At 30.7% G+C, this 22,829-nt stretch overlaps 3 protein-coding genes across 3 annotated transcripts; all 3 read left to right on the plus strand.

The window, feature by feature from the left end:
- Positions 1–3,803: 3,803 nt before the first annotated feature.
- On the plus strand, positions 3,804–11,754 carry LOC106772642. The gene is made up of 4 exons (XM_014659175.2): positions 3,804–4,255; positions 4,477–4,629; positions 9,432–9,497; positions 10,540–11,754. The coding sequence occupies exons 1-4, from the start codon at positions 4,133–4,135 to the stop codon at positions 11,206–11,208; spliced, it is 1,011 nt and encodes a 336-aa protein (XP_014514661.1). The 5' UTR covers positions 3,804–4,132; the 3' UTR covers positions 11,209–11,754.
- Positions 11,755–14,360: 2,606 nt separating this feature from the next.
- On the plus strand, positions 14,361–15,835 carry LOC106771539 (probable membrane-associated kinase regulator 6). The gene is made up of 2 exons (XM_014657534.2): positions 14,361–15,295; positions 15,404–15,835. The coding sequence occupies exons 1-2, from the start codon at positions 14,638–14,640 to the stop codon at positions 15,415–15,417; spliced, it is 672 nt and encodes a 223-aa protein (XP_014513020.1). The 5' UTR covers positions 14,361–14,637; the 3' UTR covers positions 15,418–15,835.
- A 4,060-nt stretch (positions 15,836–19,895) lies between these two features.
- LOC106770640 (polygalacturonase-like) lies at positions 19,896–21,437 on the plus strand. The gene is made up of 4 exons (XM_022784830.1): positions 19,896–20,021; positions 20,162–20,470; positions 20,568–21,086; positions 21,201–21,437. Exons 1-4 carry the CDS (start codon positions 19,896–19,898, stop codon positions 21,435–21,437), a joined length of 1,191 nt encoding a protein of 396 aa, XP_022640551.1.
- Positions 21,438–22,829: the final 1,392 nt, after the last annotated feature.

The following is a 22,829-nucleotide window of genomic DNA, read 5'->3' on the forward strand; positions in this document are numbered from 1 at the left end:
CATTGTAAATAGTGAACAAAGTAAAAGGAATTTCAATTTAACAAGGACAGAGGCATCCATTATTGGAAAATATGTGTGTTGGCGATGGGAAGGAACACAATCCATGGCGATATTTATAAGGGCACGTCTGCTGTTGAGGTACTATCATTTGGTTAATTATTTTTTAAACTCTTATCATAATGTTGTTAAAGGATTAAAAATATAAATTATATTTAAACCATTTTTAACTTCCACTCTTGTGTAATATAAAAATATTAGATACGGAAATGAACACTACTCATTCTAAATCTTTGTTTTATTTACACTTTCATTTTGTATTAAAAAGATAAAAGTATCCTAATATAACGTAGAGTAATAATTGAGTATCTACTTTAGAGTACTTATATTAATTGTTAGATTTCAATGAAATTACTCGAATTTGGCATGGACACGTTGCTTTGAACACGTGGAAAGTGATGGTTGAACTAGAAAGTTTGAAAAACGTTGGTTAAAAGCAATGATTAGATATGTGTGTGAATGGTGGCATGGACACAATGCTTTGCGGGTTTCAAACGGAGATTCAAATGTGCGCATGGCCGAAAGAGCAAAGGCTGTAAAACGTTGGACGCTTAATTGTTGAAATATTTTGACAAATACTTTTTTTTTATGATTCATCATTTTATTGGTTTATTTAAATAAAAATGTTATTAAAAAAGTCTTCTTAAAAACACTTTTTCCTTTGTGGAGAATATTAGTTTGTACCAAAGCAAGTTAGATGACGATGATTGTGAACGTATGTTTCTTCACGTTTCTCACTTTAAAAAATAGGGCCGTCTTGCCATTTTACGCATTCATCCATGCTTACTTTTCGCCACGTAACTCACTCAATCTTTTTCATCACAATATATATAGCTCCACTTAAAAAAAAATTAAATATATTTTGGTTCATAAAATAATATTAAATATAAAATTAAAATCGTAAATGTTTACAAAACTCTTTTTTTTTTCTTTTCTTAAATGATAATTTTAGATTAGCATCAAAATTATAATTGTATCAGATAGTGTCTTATTTTATTTTTTTTCAATTCATCTATATCATTTTCAAATCTTAAAAAAAAAAAAATTTAAGTTCATTCAAATTTATCCAGTCCTTATTTTTTAAATCCATAATTTTAAGGAAATACACTCTTAATAAAAACAATATGACATTTACCTCATTTTCTACCCAAATTTATCTTTCAATCCAAATACAACGTTGACACTTTTCTTTACATTCAATCATTATACATTGTCCAACGGTCCAAATTTTGTTAGTGATTTTTTTATGTTGTTATTTTAATGTATTGATTTAATAAGTAATGTTGAAAAAAAATATATCAATTTTTAAGTAAAATCAGAATATTAAGATATGATTATAAATTTAGTTTGAAATTAGTTTAAAACTACTCTCATTTTTGTCAAAGATTCAATTTAGTGTTTCAAGATAATTAACTAAATATGTCTTAATTTAACTATACTTTATATTCCAGTACATGAAGACAGTTTCACCTAATGTAATAATTAAAACCAAGTATAATTTGTAAACATTGGTATTCCTTAATTTACCTTTCAAGATAATTTTATACATAAAAATTGTGAGATAATGAAACCTACTGGGAGTCCAAATCATTTCATTTTTTGTTTATATAAAAATAAATATTTATATAAAATTATTTTTATTTGTTAATAGCATAATTTATAACATAATTTTTACGTGATTTTTATAACAATTTTTTTTTGTTAATAATTTATCAAAATATTTTACTTATGTTGATGTTGAATTACTTCAAATGAAATCTTACTTTTATATCATGGCAATGATAGTTTAAGTGCATACTAATTTCTATTCAGGTATCAGTTTAAGTATAATTTAATGTGTTTTTAATTAAATTTTCATTCCTGCATTGTAGTTTTTTTTATTAGAATATACCAGGGAACTAATAATGGTATGAGTTGTTGATACACAAGATTTCATACCACTTTTAACATTTTAAGATTTAATGTTTATCATATTCTTTTACTTATATATAATTTAAAATTTTTATTTAGTTTAAATATACTTTTAGTTTTTAAACTTTAATATATAATTAAAATTTCTCTTTATCTCAAATTTTAGTTTGATTTTCAAACTTCATTTTAAAAACAAATATATATATATATATATTCTTAATCTAATTGTATTAATTTTTTTAGGAATTTGCTAACTTGCGTACGCCTGTTTTTTAGTTGGTACATTTTAAGGATGTCGATGTCTACCGGGTTTCAGTAGACAAAAATACCCTTATATCATGAATTCTAAGTTTTAAGGTTAAAGATATTTTAATAATTTTCATTCTCAAAATCAAAAAAATAAAAAAAGAAACCCCCCAAACCCTTTTCTCTCTCATTCCTCTCAATCCTTTCTTTTTCATCTCTTTCACTCCAACCTTTTATTTGTCATCCTTACACTAGTCCCAATTGAAAAAAAATCAAAATACTTGTCTTATTTTAATAATTTTCATTCTTAAAACTAAAAAAAGAAACCTCAAACCCTTACTCACCTCCTTCATTCCTTTTAACCCTTTCTCCTTCATCCAGACATTTTTTCTATCATTTCTGCACTAGCCCCAACTAAAAAAACACTCATTATTAAATAAAATAGTTAAAGAAAAAAATACTTACATAAATAAAAAAATTAAAGCACCTAATTTTTTCTTTATATAATTTTAAATAAAATTTCAAGATTTAGACAATTTACTCATTATTAAACAATTTACTCTTGTAAAGAGTTAAGTCATTGACATATTCACTTTCCGAAAAAAGTTCATTCAAAATCTCTTTAATTTCATTATCTTCACCAAAATTCTCAACGATAAAATCAAACAATAAAAATTTTAAATCTTGAAATTTTATTTAAAATTATATAAAGAAAAAATAGGTGCTTTAATTTTTTTATTTATGTTAGTATTTTTTTCGTTAACCATTTTATTTAATAATGAGTGTTTTTTTAGTTGAGACTAATGTAGAGATGAAAGAAAAAATGTTTGAGTGACAGAGATGAAGGAGAAAAGGTTGAGAGGAATGAAAGAAGTGAGTAAGGGTTTGAAGTTTCTTTTTTTAGTTTTGAGAATGAAAATTATTAAAATAAGACAAGTATTTTGATTTTTTTCAAATGGGACTAGATTGGAGTGAAAGAGATAAAAGAGAAAGGGTTGAGAGGAATGAGAGAGATGGGTAGGGGTTCCGGGGTTTCTTTTTTTATTTTTTTAATTTTGAGAATGAAAATTATTAAAATACTTTTAACCTTAAGAATTCATGATATATAAGGGTATTTTTGTCTACTGAAACCCGGTGCATATTGCTAAAATGTACCAACTGAAAACAGGTGTACACAATTTAACAAACCCCATTTTTTTTTGTGTTAAATGATGTAGTCAGTAAAAAAAATCAATACTACTAAATTAAAAAATTATATTTAATTATAATTTTATGTTTAAGTTTAAAAATTAAAATCATATTTAACTTTTTTATTTTATTTTTATTAAAGGTAAAACTTTCATCAAATACTTGTATTCCTAATGCATTATATATGCTCACAGTGATCTCTTCTCTCTACCTCTCCCACCACAATATATAGATTTCCTTAAAATGAAAAAAAAATAAATAAAGTTGCTCAGAGAAGAAAGGTAACGAAAAAAGAGTGAATGACAAATTATATGGACTGCCATCAAATGGCACTATAAAGAGAGAGGTAACAAAAACGGTAAACGGACAAAATATGTAACATCAACTTACTTTCAAAGGCAGCCACGTCCTAACAACTGAAGCAAAATGCTGCCTTGTACAACCCTTGTTTTCATCCCTGATTACGTGATAATTATCAATTTTAATTTATTATTACTACTGACTAAATTTAAGGGTCTGAAAATTTGAAAAAGGCCAGAAGTTTAATTCATGGTTCAGGCTGTTGACACATGATATTGCTATTGACACATTGATATTATTAGAACAACAGTGTGTGTTGGTTTCATTGGTGGGGGTGGAAGCTCAAATCCAATGGCCATGTATCTGCGTATATGATGCACAGTGAAACAATCAACCCGCTTCATCAATCTCTGTTGTTGCACTGCCATCAATGTCCACCACCATTTCTTCCCTTCCCTTCTCTCTTCCCCTTCACCACAACTCTAGGGTTTCGCCTTTCTATCTACCTTCCTCTCCTATTCCATCCCAATCATCTATCACCTTTCCCACAAAAGTAAGTTTTGTTTTTGAACCAAGTTTTTTTTTCTTAAAAATATTATTTTTATTAATATTTAATCTTATGGGTCAATTGGGTATTGATTTTTTTAATCAATTAATTATTGTTCAGGAATTTCATTAAATGATTGGGTTGGTGCATGAAATACGCAGTTGGTGTATGGATGTAGTTTGGTTTTCTCTTCTTTATTATTGATCTGAATCATTTGTCCGTTATAGAAATGGAAATTTTTGTGTTTTAAACATGAAAACACTTCATCAGAAATTAATGTTTCTGAGCTCAAAGACGATAAATTGGCAGAAGATTTGGTGAAGCGTGAAGGTGACCAGTCCGATGACCTGAAAAAAGATTGGTTTGCTGCTATTCATGCGGTATTTACTTCATTTGTTCTGTTTTGAATTTTGAAGTTTCTATTCTTGGTTAATGCTGATTTATTGAATACTCTATGCGTTGCGCATGTCTTGGTTGTGTTAATCTTGTTTTAAAATGCTCAAGCCCATGGTTTTAATTTACATTCAATGGATGAAAATGTCTAAATATATTGTGAAGGCTGTCACTGATTAAAGAAAGATAAACCCTCTTAAATACTATTTTGTTTTAGAATTATGGTTTTAAATTGTAGTTCTGGTTCCTTTGTGATTATGTTAGGAATTCCTGTGTTAGACCGTGTTAGAAGTGAGTGGGAAGAGAAGAGTGACTTGTTTAGGCTGTAAAAAAACTTCCCTACGTGTCAAAAGGTGAGGAAAGCTTGCTCAAAGTTAAAGACCGTGTAAGGGAAGAGGGGGAAGTGAGGGAGGTGGGAATTTCTCTGGTTTGAGGAAGGTTCAGTTCTCTTGAATGGCATGCAGTATCTTTTCCTCCCGTAGAATTCTAGATGTCCATCTTCATTCTATGGAGTTAGTCTCTGTATTTTCTTAAACAATTCAATATCACATAATTACAAAAAAAATTCAGACTGATGAGGTTGATGCGGTTTCAATTGTTATTCCCGATACCTCCAAAACTATACTTTTGTAGCTGCATCTGTTGTTGCATATCATAATTTATAACTATTTCTCTCTCGTCCAGTCATACTATTCTTATATAATTGTCTTTTTGGTGAACCTTTTTGGCTTATTTTATCCTTCAACCTGTTCTCTATTTACCTTTTATTTAACTTTATTCAGATTATCATACCCTCAGTTTAAGTCCACAAAGAAAAATGGTTAGGTTGTTTGTTCAAGTGAATTCCCACTCTGGACATTGTGTATTAGTCACTTTGGTTCCTAACTAAACAAAATTCTCAACTTTGACCCAGATTTTGCGAGATGACATCCACTTAATCCTTTTCTTTTTGTGAAGAACAATCGTAAAAATTAAATTGGGGAACAAGACTACAACGGACTACATTTTGCAAAGTTGTGGAAGAACTAGAATGGGGTTTACTCTTTTTTCATTTTTTCCCTTTCTGTTATGTACTTCGTGAAACAAAATTTCATGGTGGCATTATTGTTAGCAGTGACCAAGTGGGTAAAGATAATTTTTTTTATAAAACAGAATCTTATTATTGATCCATAAAACACAATTTCATAACTTCTTGCAAGATGCGTTGGGTGAAAATCTTGGACAAAGATCTATATGCTATCTTACATTTTAACTATTTTCTCCCAAAAAAGGGGTTGAGTATGCTACTTCAATTGACCTAATGAAATCACTAATCCGGTCACTCTCAAGTTAAAAGTTCCAACAGTAACTGCATGTTTGGAGTGGTGTTTTGTACTCATGTCAGAACTAAAGTCCATGTCGAAAGTGATAAAAGATGCGGAAGCTGCTATTATTTGCTTTTAACCTACCGATTGAACATGTTTACCAAATTACCTACTGACTTGTCCTTCAATCTTGACAAATTTGACATGCCATTCTGATTTAATTCCTTAGGACAATCTGAAGAACCTGAGCTGATTCTTGTTCTCTCCCCTTGTCATATTGGCACTTGACTAACCAAAGAAAAAGTTGTTTTTCTCATGATGTAGGTGCTCCTTAGTTTTAGAACTTGAACCATGGCAACGTTGGTTTCTAGCTCTGAAGATAGTAATAAATATGGTAGCAAACATGAAGCAAACTCTTGTTCGTTCATCCTTTTTCAACTTTCACTCCATGTTGTTAGAAATTAGAAGGGGAAAAGAATGATTCTTTATACATATGAGAGTGAACAAAGAACAAAAAGATAAGGCAGAGGAATCTCAAAGGGATTATACATGAAGAGAATTGGTATTTTTGAAAGAATTAGCTTTTAAAAGATGATTTTCTCAGCTTTGCAACTTCTATGATATCACCCTATCAAATCTATATTTTACATGTTTTTTTCACACTTTCAACAAACCATCAAAATTGTTTCAATTCATTATCAATGATAAAATAAAAGATAAAAACTCTAAAATAAAATCTATTTTGTCGGTAAAAGTCCAAAAACCTAGAATATATCTTCAATGATTATTGTTAAAAACATGATTATCAAGTGTCTAACATTTTGGTTTTGGCAAGCAAATCTTCAAAATACTTAGACCAGGTCATAAGCAAGGATCCATTGGATTGAGGTCACACTTCTATGCCATGAAAAGATTGATTAAGGGAAAAGATTGAATCCAACTACTTAAGAATATGTTGAAGAAAACAGGATGAATTACTTACTTTATTGATGTTATCAACATATATCAGTAAGTAGACAATACAGGATGCGTGACTATGAATGAATAAAGATGGATGACACTTGCTATCTTTAATCAATGGCTTCTAGTCCAGGTGGTTGAGCCATAAAGACTTCTTCATATCGAAAACCATTGAGAAGCATTGTGAACATCTAATTGAAAGATATAGCATTTGCATGAAAGAGCAAGAGTAAGAACAATTCATATAAAAAGTGGTTTAACAACTGGAGAGAGTTTCTGTATAATCAAAACCCGATTTTTGATGAAAGACTTTTGCAACAAACCTTACCTTATACCTTTAAATATTACCACCAGGATTGGCCTTAATCCAAAACATCCATTTGTCTCCTATAGCTGTTCTGTGAGGCAACAGTTAAACAAGAGACCGGGGGTTAGAAATTTCATCCTTCAAAGCAGAAAACCATTGTGAATCACAAAGAGCTTGTCTGGTTGTAGTAGGTTCCAAGTGGGCAAGAAGAAGGGTAGGATGAAATGAGTTTGTAAAATACCAGTTTAGATCTAGTTTGCATTGGATGAATGCTTGAAGGTCTTGGTGATTGACCAGGTTCTAAATTAGATCAAGAGAAACTGGTGGTTGAAGAAAGTGACAATGGAGTTGATGAAATATTAGTGGGTGTAGACTTAGCTATATGTGATAAGGTGGAGCTGATGAGATATGAAAAATTGCACTGCTAGGTATAGATGCTTGAAATGGTTAGACTATGGGACAGGTAACATGCTGTGAAGTAGAAAACTGTGAAGGTTGATATTAATGTTGCAAAGACTGAGGAAATGATTGTGTCCAATGAGAAGAGAAATGTGAATTTCCTTGAGGTCAGCGCATGCTAGAAGCGTGAGAGACTTGAGGAGGTTGAAACTGTGGATTGAATAAATTGTAGCATGAAAGCATTGCATGACCAAACTTGAAACATACTTGGCATTGAATCGATGCTTGACCATCATGACTAAAACCACGAGAACGACCAGATTGCCACAAAAATTAGTATATTTTGGGTAACACTAGCAATTTGCATCTGTTGATAATTGGAGGATGATTTTGATGGTGAAAATTGATCAATGTTGACAGATAGGTAAAAGGATAAATCAGTGTTGTTTTGTTTCAATACTTCCATATCCATTGAGGTAGATCAAGGGCAAGAAGCATGCTCTGATTATAACATAATCATACTCAAGCTAATCCCTCAAGAATGGAATCAAGACATTCTTTGGAAGAGACATGATCTCCAATGGGCGCAAGATAATGAACAAACGACTTTATGCACAAAAGAAATCAACTGTCTTATTGGCAAGAGAAGAATTGCACTACTCAGAATGCAGCTGGCATGCCTTTGTACCAGTTTGATGATAAAAATATGCATGGATCTTCTACCTAATTTCATGATTTAGTACAACCAAGAACGTGAGAAAGAATAGTGTTGGAGACCAAGGGTCGAAGCCATGCTATGAGTAACTGATCTTGTTGTTCCCAAAACAAGATAGGCCACGTTTAGTGGTTAAGATTGCAATCTTACTCAATCAGAAAACATAAAGGAATTTTCACAGCAATGATTAAATGATATCAGCAGTGTGCTTGGATAACTGGTTCTACTGGTGGCACCATTGCAAAAAATTTTATCATCCAGTTTCTTCATGATTTGATGTGGAAAGGTCACCGACCTTGTGTTGAAACAAGGAAAGTAAAGCCTTCGTAGTATGAGATGCAATGGCATGAAGCTGATCTGTCAGTGGTGGAGGATCAATATGTGTTTTATTTTCAGAGGCCATGGATCAATTGGCTCTTGATACCATACTAAAGTGGAAAGAAATCATTTATTGATTCTACACTGAATGAGTACACGGATTGTAAACTTGTCAATTCTTTGTTACAAAAGTCCTTTATATATAAGAGTAGATAGACGTTTAACAAAGTTTGTAATAACTAACTGAACCAGTTAGTTATATAATCCGTACAACACACACAGGAAGATAAACAGGAGTAAAATGAGAACTATCTCTAAAACAATTGATTTGGCAATACTGTGTAGGACCAGATAAATTAGAGTCGTATAGATTATGTCTTCATATGTTGTCTAAACATCAATATGCTTTTAAATCTTTGCCATCTGTCCTTAAACAAGTTTTTAAACACTTCCAGAAGAAGGAAAAGAACTGAGTGGGATGGGAGTTAGTCATGTTGAAGTGTGAGGAGAGAGGGATTCGATAGTGAATAGTAGGTTCATAGGGAGCAGGGTTGCATAGTGGCAGGAAGGAAGTGAGTATTACTATGTTGAAGTGCGGGTAGGGAGGTTATCTTCCCTTAGAAGCTCAGTCTCTGGGTATTTCTAAGGTTTCTTGACTGTAGTAGCTCTATTAGTTAATTTTGTATTAATCAATAATATTGTGTTCGTATAAATCTGTCACAGAGAACTAAAACATCTTTAGGGAGTCTCAGAGATTGTAATAGTACTGTGTTTTTAACATTTCAGGTCATAACTGTTATTCATAGTGTGAAACCGTGGACAGTTCCTTGGACAGCAAAAACTATTGTCCAGGTAAAGTATATGCTTTCTAACGTTTTGATACCATTATGAAATGACCATTCCATTCAGGCCTACTTCTGCATTGCCAGGAATGCCCGTTCCTATTCTTTTGTAGTGAAAGGGGATTCTTGGCTGTCAATACAGCAATGAAGTTATTACTTGACAACTTAACCCCAATTAATTAATGCAAATATGATAAGAGGTATTACTTGATTGGCAAATAATAATGTGGTTAAAAGTTGTATTTATTGGTTTACCCACTCTCCCTATTAAAATGACTGCAAAATTAATAAACTACTCTTATATTTAAAAATTATTATAAAAACTTTTCATCCGTTGCTACTTGACCATCTGAATTTGGAAAACTAAAATAATTACTTTTTTATTGAAATCTTTCTGTTCAAATGCAAAATTGTAAAATAGTTATATTTAGCAATCGTAACATTTGATTTTAGAGAAGTTTTTGTTGTCATTACAATACAATTCTGGTTCTATTCCATGTTCCAAATATAAAATATGTTCTGAAATCAGGATACTAATAAGCAATGAAATTATCACTTCTATCTTTTTTTTTTTTTTATTCTCCTTTCATAGTATGTAAATACCATTCCTCTGTGTTGAACTAGCTTAAATTTTAGGTCAGAAATAAACTTTTATTTCATTTCAAAAATAAAATTTTATAATAAAGTATTTTAATTTTTTTTTTGTTATTGCTGAAAAGAGAGAAGCGAAGGCATTTGATGAATTCTGAATGTAGCATACACGCATGACATGAGTATTCTTATTTATAATTAAGAAGACATATCATAATAAGAAATATAAATAATAATTCATAAAGAGAAATTTTTGCAGATATTTTCTTATTGATGTAATATACTTATATTTTTCTATTTAATGTTATCAAATCATATCTTTAACAGTTAACTCTTTTCAATTAAGAACTTGTAAATAGATGAAATTGCCATATATTTACTTATTCAGAAATTATATTGTCGGTTTGATTTGCTCTTACTATCATTACATCTAGAAGGGCAAACTAAGTTGGATTCTGCAGGTTATGCTCCTCTGGATTGCCTCATTTTGGTTTGTAGGATCTTGGATAGTTCCATTTTTAGCATACACAGCAGGGTTTAGAAAGGAATCCCTTACATACAGAGGGCAAGCATTGTACAGCCTCTTGACCGATGTTGCCGAGGGTGTGGTTGGGATAGCAATTCTTCGGCATTGTCTTGCAAAGTTTCAACCTCTTTCATCTGATTGGTTCAAATTTGAACTGAAGGGGAAGTGGCAGTTTGATGTCGGTTTGGGCTGCCTTATGTTCCCCCTTATCAATCATCTATCACAAATGAACCTAAATTTGTTGCCTGTTCTTCAATATACTCCAGTTCCCATCTCAAGTGTAGAGCAATCCATTGTTGCTCGAGACCCTGTGGCAATGGCGCTCTATGCAGTGGTAGTCTCAGTTTGTGCCCCAATATGGGAGGAGATTGTCTTCCGTGGTTTCCTTCTCCCATCTTTAACCAAATACATGCCTGTATGGAGTGCAATATTAGTTAGTTCAGTATCGTTTGCCTTGGCACATTTTAACATTCAGAGGATACTACCACTTGTATTTCTTGGCATGGTGATGGGTACTGTCTTTGTACGGTCTAGGAACCTATTGCCATCGATGTTGTTGCATAGTTTGTGGAATGCTTTTGTATTTCTGGATCTCATGAAATAAAATATATGTTTTTGACTATCTTCTTACATTTTTGGCATTCTTGCTTCTGGATCTGTCTATTTTCCACTGCTTGTCAGACAAATTAAGGTGCACTTGTTATGCTTTGATCAAGATTTTATATAATTTATCACTTCTCAATGTTAAACTTGGAGGGTTAAAGGGTTAAAAGTTTAAAACCAGAAGGGGGAGGAGTAGGTCGGGTGGGGTTGTGTTGTACTACTTTTGTCAATATTTAAACACTTGACATCAGTAGTACGATTATTGTCGGGAGAACTGTCAGCAAAACACTATCTAATACACTTTCTTGAATGCGTTCTTTACTATTGATTGAAATCTACTAGAAAACATCATATTTTCAATGAGTTTCTACTTGATTTTGTAATTTTGAAAAAAATTCAACTAAGAGTGAGGAGTGTCAGAAAGATGTTGCAAATGAGTTTCTCAGGAGACTTAATGGTATCATTTTCAAGCTCAAAGTTCTCGATTTGAAGCTAGAGAGTGTGTTGCTAACAGTCTTCTCTTATTATTGTCGGTGCTGATAAATGTTTGTCAGGACCCCGTTTGTGAAGCATCGCATTAAGATGGTTGAAAGTCTTTCACCAAATGCAAGAACTTCAGAATTTCAACTTTCAATGCCAACTGTAGATGGAATTCGAAGTAAAATATTTCAGAAGTCTCTGGAAGATGAACAATGAAGGATGACTGAAAACGAAATGCAGAGTATGCTTTATTAAGTTATAGAGAAGCCAATATGCAGAGTTTGCTTTATTAAGCTATACAGAATCCAATAATTTATTGGTTGCCTCTCCCAGTCTTAACATCCTTACAAGCTGGCCCCAGAACGGCACTTAATGACAAATAGTTATAGAATGAGTGCATGTGGTTTGCCTAATGCCTATAGCCACATTTTACCTGCTGCTGAGCTGGTTGTCATGATGCTCCCTTGTGAAATTTATCTGCAATGCAGCTAACTATATTCTCGTAGATAAAAATTCTGTCAATTTTTATCAGAACCACTTAATTCTTTGGGTCCTTCCTGCTTGCATGAATGGTGCAACATTCTTTTCAGAATTAGACTGCATTAATGAGTGTTGTATTTACCAGTAAATACATATGGTCTTAAATGGGGACATAGGGGAGGGGACCAATTGGTTTCAAGTCACTTACTATCCTGGCTCAGTAACTTTTGTCCCATGAACTTTTGCTGATGCTTACTTTATCCGACAGCTGATGGGACCCTTGTCTGCTATTTTAGCATCTCATAGAATTCCTTACACAACCAGTTTGCCCGTTTTTTTTTTTATGAAAACGACGTTACTTTCTTACACATTTAAGCCTCAGAAGATTTGTGTGCAGCTCCACTCAGTCAGCTAGTGGATCAAAAAGCCTGAATTTCCTTACCCCACGACAACCTCATCAGTTTTGCTCTTTAAGAATTCAAATTCGAGTTGAACTCATCCAATGGCAAATGATTCTGCATATGCCAATAGGGAATGTTATCGTGTAATTTATCACTCTGTAATATGCATATGCCTTCCTTTAAGAAGAAAGTGCATGATAGTCCCTATGTACACGTCGATTTGGTTTTAAGTTATCTTAATACAACATTTTAAGTTAAGCTTGATTGTACTTTTGCTACAGTGACAATTATCTTAATACAACATTTTAATTTTAAGCCTGAAAATTTGGTTTCTTGGATTTAGTTCTGTAAGTTTTTATAATCAAATTATCATACTAGTTGGAAATTTCCTTTTTCTTTTTCCAATCTCAATCAATCGAATCATGTAAATAGTTTTAAACATTCTTTTATTTAAATCTCACTGACCAAAATATCATATTCATTGTTCACTAAATAATGAAAAAAATACTCAACTTTTCTCTCCAAAAAATATTATTTGTTCTTGAGATTTAATGTGGTTTTGGTTTGCTCACCTTTAAATTATAAACACTCCATTTAACGACATAAGTGTACTAACTACTAACACACCTTTATTGTAGAATAAGAAACTTCAATTTTCAAAAAATTAAAATATAAAAGTAACCAATTAAAAATTGAGCAAATTAACTAAAATCACATTATACTTTTCAGGGAAAAGTTACTGAATTCGTTTCCTCTTTCTTTTCCATTACTCATTTTATTTATTATTTTTATTACCATATTACCATGAATTTATTATATATATATATATATATATATATATATATATATATATATATATATATATATATATATATATATATATATATGCATTCTTTTTCAACTTTTATAAGCTATTTCTCATAAGTTATCCTGGTCCTCTCTTTTTCTTATCACGATCTTTCCCAAAGAAAAGTAAGATACGATTTAGAATCAAAATTTTGCTTTTACACAGAAAGGTTTACCGACACTCACCTTTTAAAGAGCTTTTGGTTATTATCGAAGAAAACTGGTTGTGCAAGGTAATAATTTACCACAGCAATAGCTGGTGCTCTTGATAGATATATTTAGTACAGTATTTTCTATTCTAAATTTCTTGAATAAGACTCTAATATTGTGCATAGTTGAAAAACCACTAAAATACTATGGTACAATGCATTTTCTCTTCATGAAACAATAATGTTGTCCTAGGGTATCTCCTGTATATAATAATCCATGATGGTGCAATAAAATATACAACATATCTATGTCATTTAGGTTGCATGCACATAATAAATATTGTACGATGAGATATTTTATAGTTTCGAGTTTAGCCTGGTGTTGCAGGCGTGCAGCAGTTGGAAAGTAATATCACACTGATGAAATCACCTTTCTCAAGTGGTCATGTCCATCCAAATAATATTATTACACAGAGCTAGAAGACAATTGAAAAACGTAGAAAACCTTAGTACAATCAATAACATAGAACATATTGTTTTAAAACATTGATTTACCATAACAGCGGAGGATGTAAACTAATTGTTCTTCAATTAGGAAAGATCTCCTTGATTAGTTGAGTTTATATTTACTGTTCTGCATTTTTTTACTGGATTGAATATTAATGTGCATGAACCTCGAGGATTTTCTAGAATGTGATTTGCAAGTCTAGAAAGAAACCAAGTCTTCCTTTATGAAAATTTGAAAGCAATAAATGATTAAAAAGAGAAGGTGAGGCTAACTGATGAAACAAGACATTATGGGTCTATTGGTGGGCTCATATTCCTGTTTCTTTTTCTTCCTTTCTCATTTCCAATTATTAAAACTCATTGTCTCTTGCCAGACAGCCACATGACTAATTCTTGGACAGAGATGATATATATTAAGGGTGTGTGTGTGTGTATCCATATAAGTCAAAAGATATGCTGCACAAGAGGAGTGAGTGCTTCTGGTAGCAATAGCCTACCTTGTATCCCCTTTACTTAAATTGTCAATTCTTTCCAAGATCCTTTCTATACCTTCACAATACCATAGCCATGGAAACTTCTCAGTCTCTTTCTATTGAAAGCTTCTCATACAGTTGGTTAGTAAACCTGAGGCCATCATCACTAGAAAGCCTTGAAAGCTCTCTTAGGACTTCCCTTGATGCATCTGATGAAGCTTCTTTCATTGAGATGGACCCAAGAAAGCCACCCTCCAAAAGATTCTTTAAGCACTCACAGGACTCCAAATTTGACTTCCCAATTTCACAGTCCCCTCTTACTCTTGTCCATGCAGATGAACTTTTTTCCAATGGCTACCTCATGCCCCTTTTTGTTGAATCACTGCAATTGGAAGAATATGAGTTCTCTGATTCCAACACAAGCTCGGTTTCATCTTCACATGCACCAAAGAGTGAGGCTCCTACATGCCCTTCTAGATGCCTTTCCTTAAAAGGGTGCAGAACATTATCAAGGAGAGTCTTTCAGAAGTATCTGAACTTCTTAAGGCCTCTGTGTAGAAGACTGAGGGGTCACAAATCAAGTACTGAAACTGCTGCTAAAAGAGGTGTGTCTGTGAAGAATAGGAGATACTATTCAGACACATCCCCTCGAATTAGTGTAGCCCTTTCTGCTGATGATTGGCGATACTCTTGTGATTCTGAAAGCTCAATATATGAGGCCGTTCTTCATTGCAAAAGATCCATTGGTAATGGTAAGTGCAAGTCCAACATATTATACATGTCAATTGAACACAGCTGTTCCCATCATAGCATTCTCTAGATTTTGAAGTTCTAACATTTTAATACTTTGATTATGGCAGAGAGAATGGGTTAAGGGAGCTGCAAAAGGGAAAGGAGAAGATGAACATCAAAGAAAAGGGATTACACTTAATCCACTGTCACTGTCACTGTAAAACTTGTTATACTACGAGGAAAAAAAGACGACACTTTATTGTTGTAGCTAAAAGCTTTGACGCTTCTTGTGGATGTTTTAACCATATTTCACTAATATTACATGCCAGTGGATTCAAATCATTTTTCAAAAAAACAGGGATAAGAAAGAATAACAATCACATGTGAATTGAATATGCATGAAGCCAAATTATCATCAGCCACTCATCCTGTCACTATTCTCTCATCTGCTTAAATGGCAAAGGAAGTTCACACGAAAATTATTATATGTTGTTAGTCAAGCTTTTTGCACTCAAATTTTTGGAAAAAGAATAAAGACACGGCTCAATTTTTCTTTCTAATCTTGTTACTACACTGAGGAACCCTTTTACTACAAATGAGATTCTGCTTCCCAATTTCCGTGATGCAAAAGTTCTTGAAATAATTGTATATATATCATTCACTAAACTTCATTATGTGAATACGTTTTGGAAGAGGAATTATCATAGTCGTAATTTTGTCTCAACGTTAAGGCTCTCAAATTTTGTATGATCGTAACACTAATGCTATCATGATGCTACAGAATTACAGTAGTTGGAATCTACAACCTTTAAGATAAAGATTAGTAATCTTAATTTTCAAGAAGTTCCTAGAAACACAAGATGCCATTATAATTTTTTAACTAATGCGTCAAATTCAGACAGGAATATTCCTATCTATCTTGTTCTGAAACATCAATAATTGCCTGATTGGTGTACGAGATTGTTTGTTACATGCTTATTTTCAACTCTACCAGCCCAAAAGGTTTTCATTTTTTCCTAGAGTTATTTCTTTTTACAAGATGATGACTGCAACATGTCAATGGATGACTAGTTTTGTATATATATATATATAACCAATATCACGTTACATTTATACATATGAATTATTTTCTTAATATTTATATGTTATTCTAAAAAAAGACAACTTTTTTAATATAATTTCAAATATAATAAAGAATAATTAAATTAATAAAAATATTTTTATATTTTTAAACTTAACTATTTCTTTTGTTTTTATAGTTTTTTAAAAGTATTTTGTAATTTTTTCTAATTTGTTTCATTGACATTTTCAAAGGTTGTTTTAGTTGTTATAAAGTTTTATTCGTGTGTAATAGTGGGAAACTTTATATGTTGTTTAAATATAATATTTGATAACATGTTTTTTTTATTATTTTTTTTTATAAAAGTTATTTAATTGATATTAAAATAGTAAGAAAACAAAATAAGCACAATTATCTAGTTATCCTCGGGATGAGTATGAGACAAAAACGTTTATAACTATATGCCAGTTATATGAATGAAAATTTGTGAGAATTTTTACTTCGAGGTTGGCATGATGTAATAAAACTCGTGTCAGTCCTCATATGTTTTCATCACTTTTATATTTAAAAATTTTAGTAGATCAATAATAAAGTATACGATTAGGATAGAAGATTTTTACATCTATACCTAAATTTTTGTTTTTTTATTGTTTTACTTTAAAAGTTGTCACACACAAAAAAATATTTTTTTCATTCTATATGTAACCTCATTTAACACGGAAGACTACTAAATGAAAGTTATATAAATCAAAATCAACAAGAAAATAAGACAAACAAACATATAAAGTTATATGTACATACAAAAGTAGGCTAGAATTTTTAAAAGATAAAGAATTTACACAGTAAAACAAATTCTAACTATGTTGTTTCTTCTTATTTACTATGCATCGGATCAACCGAAACATTTTCTATTCACACTATTAAGGTGATCATTACAAATAAAAAGAACAAAGCAGACAAACAAATAGAAAAGAAAAAGGTAAGATAATATACCAAAAAGAGACAATAATACAAGATTTATATAAATATTAACACAAATAAGCATTCATATGAAGAAATCCTAACAAATGAAATCATACATGCTAGACTTAGACCATTTGAATACATGTATTGATATCAGACTCTGACGAGTTCTGCACTTGAAATGGTGAAACAACTGGCTCATCGAAGTTACCATACAAGGTTAGTACGTCAATCACTTATGACCTATGAAAAGTCTATATAGTAGGACTTTCTACTACTTCTCACGATATACCTAACCCTTCTCTACTTCATACTCGAAGGTTATTAGAGTGTTATGATAATCCATAATACGGAATCCATACATTAATACATTATTTTGTTGAACGTCACCATGAAATCATAACCAAATTGGTACTCTTGACTCAATATATGGTTCAAAACAGGTTTCAGCGTTAGAATGAATATAACCAATTTTCTCAAATGATCAGATTCTCAATTCCTCAATGCAACACAAATACAACCAAAACAAGGGCATATATAGCAATAGTAACATCAAGAAGTGGTAGTTAACTTTTCTTACATGACAAATGACCAAACTGTTCTAGGAGATCTAAAACAGATCAAACAGAGAAAACTCTATCTATTCTAATGAATAACAGAAACACAATTAGGATACACGATTAGCACCATTGATTAACAGAGAATCTTATAGAAGACTCAAACATCACATAAAAAACATAGAGAACTAGTATGCAAGGAAAAGAAAACTGAGTAAAGAAAAGAGAAGAAAACCAACATACCTTATCTAAGAAATTGATTGATCAAAATTAAAAAAACTCGTGATCAAGTTCAATCCAACCGTGTCAGTCCTTCTTATTCTAAAAAAGTGACTATTAGAGAGATATTTATTTAAAAAATATAAAACTTTTTCGTATTAAAATTTTTTATATAAAAACATTTTAAAATTAAAATAATCTAGTTTCCCTATTTTTAAAAATACAATTTTCTAAGTCTACATTATTCCATGATTCTATATCCCTAATTAGCTCATGTTCTCACTATCTTATCTTCCATACTTTCTTTTTAAATGTAATTACCTTTTTAAAGTAATTGATAACAGAATAAATGAAACCACCAGCAATAAAATTAGAAAAAAATTACATTTACTTTTATAATTATAAGAAATTTATTATCATAAAATGTACACAATCTTACTTAAATATATAATATATCACATTATATATATATATATATATATATATATATATATATATATATATGGGTTTGCTAATTTATGTAAGGAGGTTTTTTAGTTGGTACATTTTAGCAAAGCGTAAGTTTTAAGTTACAAAAATATCCTGTTAAAAAAGAAAACCAACTTTAAATCCAAAGATATTTAAATAATTTTAAAATTTAATTTAAAATAAAAAAATAAAAGGTAGTTATCAAAAGTCCTTATTGGTCCACGTGTACAAGAGAAATTATTAGTTATTATTATATATTTTTTAAAAGGTAGTTGTTTTTTAAAATAAAAAATAAAATAAAAGGTAGTTGTTTTTTTAACCAAATGGGTTTTATAAACCCAGATGAGTTCTATAAACCCCAAACTCTAGGTAGTTGTTTTTTTAACCTAAACAAGTTTTATAAATCCAGACGGGTTCTATAAACCCATAAGGGTTCTATAATCCCTAAATCCTAAACCCTAAACCATTATATTTTTTAAAAGGTAGTTGTTTTTTAAAATAAAAAATAAAATAAAAGGTAGTTGTTTTTTAAAATAAAAGATAGTTGTTTTTTAAAATTAAAAGTAAAATAAAAGCTAATAATTTCTCTCGCAATCAGAACTTTTAATAACTACCTTTTATTTTTTTTATTTTAAATTAAATTTTAAAATTATTAAAATACCCTTGGATTTAAAGTTTTTTTTTTTAACAGGAACATTTTTTGTAACCTAAAATTGGATACACTTTACTAAAATGTACAAACTAAAAAATCTCTTTACATAAATTAACAAACTCATATACATACATATATATATATATATATATATAATTATAATTATATTTTATTTTCTTAATATTTATATATTTATCTCAAAAGGACAAACTATTTTAATATAATTTAAAATAATTATAATAAAGAATAATTAAATTAATAAATATATTTTTATCATATTAATACTTAAAATATTGTTTTAAATTATAAAAGCTATATTCTTGAAGGAAAACAAAAGTTAAAAAAAAAAAAAATTGTTATTTAGAACATGGATTAAAAACATCTTGCCTCAAGAAACGAAAACAAATTCCTTAAATTGGATTATATCTTCTGACATTGATAGTTTGTAGGGAGAAGATAAAAATAGGTTGTTTATGGATGATCTAAAAGTTACGATTTTATAAATGAATCCTATAAATATATTAAAAATCTAAAANAGGAAATGACACATTTAGATAAAGTAACGTCTGTGTTATAATTGCTAATAGTATTAATGGTTATGGATTCATTTTGCTATGTTATAAATCAATTTCAAACATCCTTCTAAAAATAATTCACTAAACACAATTCAAAAGTAGTTGAATCNAAAATAAACATACAATATGAAATATTCTACTATCGTATTACTTTTTTCTTTTTTTGCAACTAGTTTTCATTTAACTCAATCACAATCAGGAACTTTTCAGATATCGCAATTTGGAGGAAAACCAAATGGAGATATAGCTAAGGTATGAACGTTTGATATTGTGAAAAAAAAGGAACTGAGATTGTTTGATGAAAACAAAAACATATTTCATCATTAATTATAGGATATTTTTGACTAATTTTACAATTTTTTCAATGATTTGGCCTTTTGTATTTTTAAAAGGCTTTAACAAGTGCTTGGGCTCAAGCATGTGCATCCACATCTACTTCAAAAATTGTGATTCCAGCAGGCACATATCAAATGACACATGTACTTTTAAAAGGTCCTTGTAAGGCTCCTATTGAAATTAGCGTTGATGGAACNATCAAAGCACCGGTAAAGCCAGAGGACGTTGGCGGTGACGAAATTCTAAGGATTGACTATGCTAACGCCNTAACCATATCTGGCAAAGGAGTTTTTGATGGTCAAGGTTCCTATGCTTGGAAACAAAATGATTGTTCCAAAAAATTTAGTTGCAAACTCCTTGGCATGGTAAATTTTTTTTTTAAATTCAAATAAAATATAACATGCGTATTTATCATAATTATATTTAATTCATTTCTTTAATCTTTTTATCAAATGTCAATAGAACTTTGCATTCAACTNCGTCAACAATTCAATAGTTCGTGGCATTACTAGCAAGGATAGCAAACACTTTCATGTTAATGTTTTGGGATGCAACAATTTCACATTTGATGGATTTAAAGTAACTGCTCCAGGAGATAGTGCCAACACCGATGGCATCCATATTGGAAGATCAAGAGGTGTGAATGTTCTTAATACAGACATTGCCACCGGAGATGACTGTGTTTCACTAGGTGATGGTAGTAAACAGGTTCTTGTCCAAAATGTGAAATGTGGACCTGGGCATGGTATTAGTATTGGAAGCCTTGGAAAATATAAGGAAGAAGAGCCCGTTGATGGTATTACAATTAAAAGTTGCACTATAAAAGGAACTCAAAATGGAGTAAGGATTAAGACTTGGCCTAGTCAACCAGGAACAATAACAGTTACTAACATGAGATTTGAGGATATTACCATGGATAATGTTACAAACCCTGTCATCATAGANCAAGAGTATTGTCCATGGAACCAATGTACCAAAGAGGTATTTAGTCTCTTATATATTNATGTGTATTCAAGTTGCAAAATATTTCATATAATACAATAATGTGGCCTAAAAGACTAACTTATATGATTTCTTATTGTTGTGTTGATCCAGTATCCATCAAAAATAAAGATAAGCAAAGTTATCATCAAGAATATTAAGGGAACTTCAGCAAGTAAAGAAGGAATTATTCTTGCTTGTAGTAGTGGTGTACCATGTGAGGGTGTAGAGTTATCTAATATTGATCTNAAGTTCAATGGAGCTCCGGCAATAGCAGTATGTAGTAATGTGAAACCAACAATAACAGGAAAGGTTCCTCCCTGCACAGCTCCGAGTACTAAAAAACAGTAATACAAATTTGTTTAATCAATGTATTACGTTTTTCTTGTAAAAAAAGTATATAGTTATAGATTTAGTAATTCAGTTTTAAATAAATACTTGAAATAAATTCAAGTAAAATTATAATTATGTATATAATAATTCTTTAATAATAATGGGTTCAATTATCTCACCATAATATATCTAACAAAAGTTATATTAGTGTTAGATGGTATGAGAAAGCTTTTGGAATGATGTAAACTAGACTTGTAAGTCAAAAAATAAGTACTTATTTCTTCTAATGGTTTGCATTATTTTTTATTAATTTATTTCGTTAAAATAATAACTAATAATACTCTTATTAATGACTACTGATTGTATGAAAGCTTATACAATCAAATCTCAACACACCGTCAGGTGATCGCGAACTCCAAAATTACGCCGACCGGTTAGTCAAATGCGAAATCACCTCCCACATTCAAACAATGATAACTTTTTGGAAAGTATACCAAATTGTTACAAGTAATACAATGAATAAGTAAAGTATCGTTCTCCCAAGGGACTTTGTGCAACACATCACAATTCTTCCTTTTATAACTCAATTAGACATCAAAATACACAAAACAATACAAGAAACTATTGTTGGTATTTTATCAAACAGTTAGTGTGCCATGAATTTTTATTTAAAAGAAACGTCGTTGGAATTGAGTTTCATGAATCATATGAATATAAAACTCTTCAATATTTCATTATTTCATTCAAACATTCACATCAAGGCATACTAGTCCTAATCCCTTAGCAACTAGTTCTAAATTAATATATCAAATTGCTAATCCCTTAGTCAGTTTAACATACAATTTGCATTAAGTTTGATGCTAAGAATGACCAATTTAACATACAATTGAGTTTATCCCTAGATCCCAAATCACTTAGGTGTTCTATCTATGTCCATGTTCAAAATTATTTCCATACAATGATAGTAAATTCAAGAAAGATCATCTGAATGAATAACGATATATTAAACAGGAAAATTACATCACAGTGAGTTCATTACATTCAATCCCAACGAAAGAGAAATTTAACTACTCTTAGTCATTTAGAACATACACATTTGAAGCAATCCCTTACAAAAATGGTATCTTGATAACTTGAAGTAGTCTCTTGAAGTTCTTGAGATGTTTTCGTTTCTTTCCTCTGTCCGGAACTTCTGTCAGGAGTTCAATCTTTCTATGTATTTCCCACTTTAAAAACCAAAGAAAATAATTAATTCGCTAAGCGCACAGATCTCGTGCGCTAAGCGAATATTCAACTGTAATTCTTTAATTGGCATTTATTCGCTCACGAGTTGTGCTGGTGCACTGAGCAAATAAAACATTAATTAGCTAAGCGAATTATTGTTAGCATAGCGAGAAACGTTTGACAATA

The sequence above is a fragment of the Vigna radiata genome, chromosome 8 (genome assembly GCF_000741045.1).
Source record: "Vigna radiata var. radiata cultivar VC1973A chromosome 8, Vradiata_ver6, whole genome shotgun sequence".
NCBI classification, from domain to species: Eukaryota; Viridiplantae; Streptophyta; class Magnoliopsida; order Fabales; family Fabaceae; genus Vigna; species Vigna radiata.

Excerpts from the sequence above, each read along its gene's own strand:
- LOC106772642 (XM_014659175.2), top strand. The coding sequence starts at position 4,133 with ATGTCCACCACCATTTCTTCCCTTCCCTTCTCTCTTCCCCTTCACCAC. Across the intron at positions 4,630-9,431 it reads GGTTTGCTGCTATTCATGCG|GTCATAACTGTTATTCATAG; the intron begins GTATTTACTTCA and ends TTAACATTTCAG. Across the intron at positions 9,498-10,539 it reads CAGCAAAAACTATTGTCCAG|GTTATGCTCCTCTGGATTGC; the intron begins GTAAAGTATATG and ends TGGATTCTGCAG.
- LOC106771539 (XM_014657534.2), top strand. The coding sequence starts at position 14,638 with ATGGAAACTTCTCAGTCTCTTTCTATTGAAAGCTTCTCATACAGTTGG.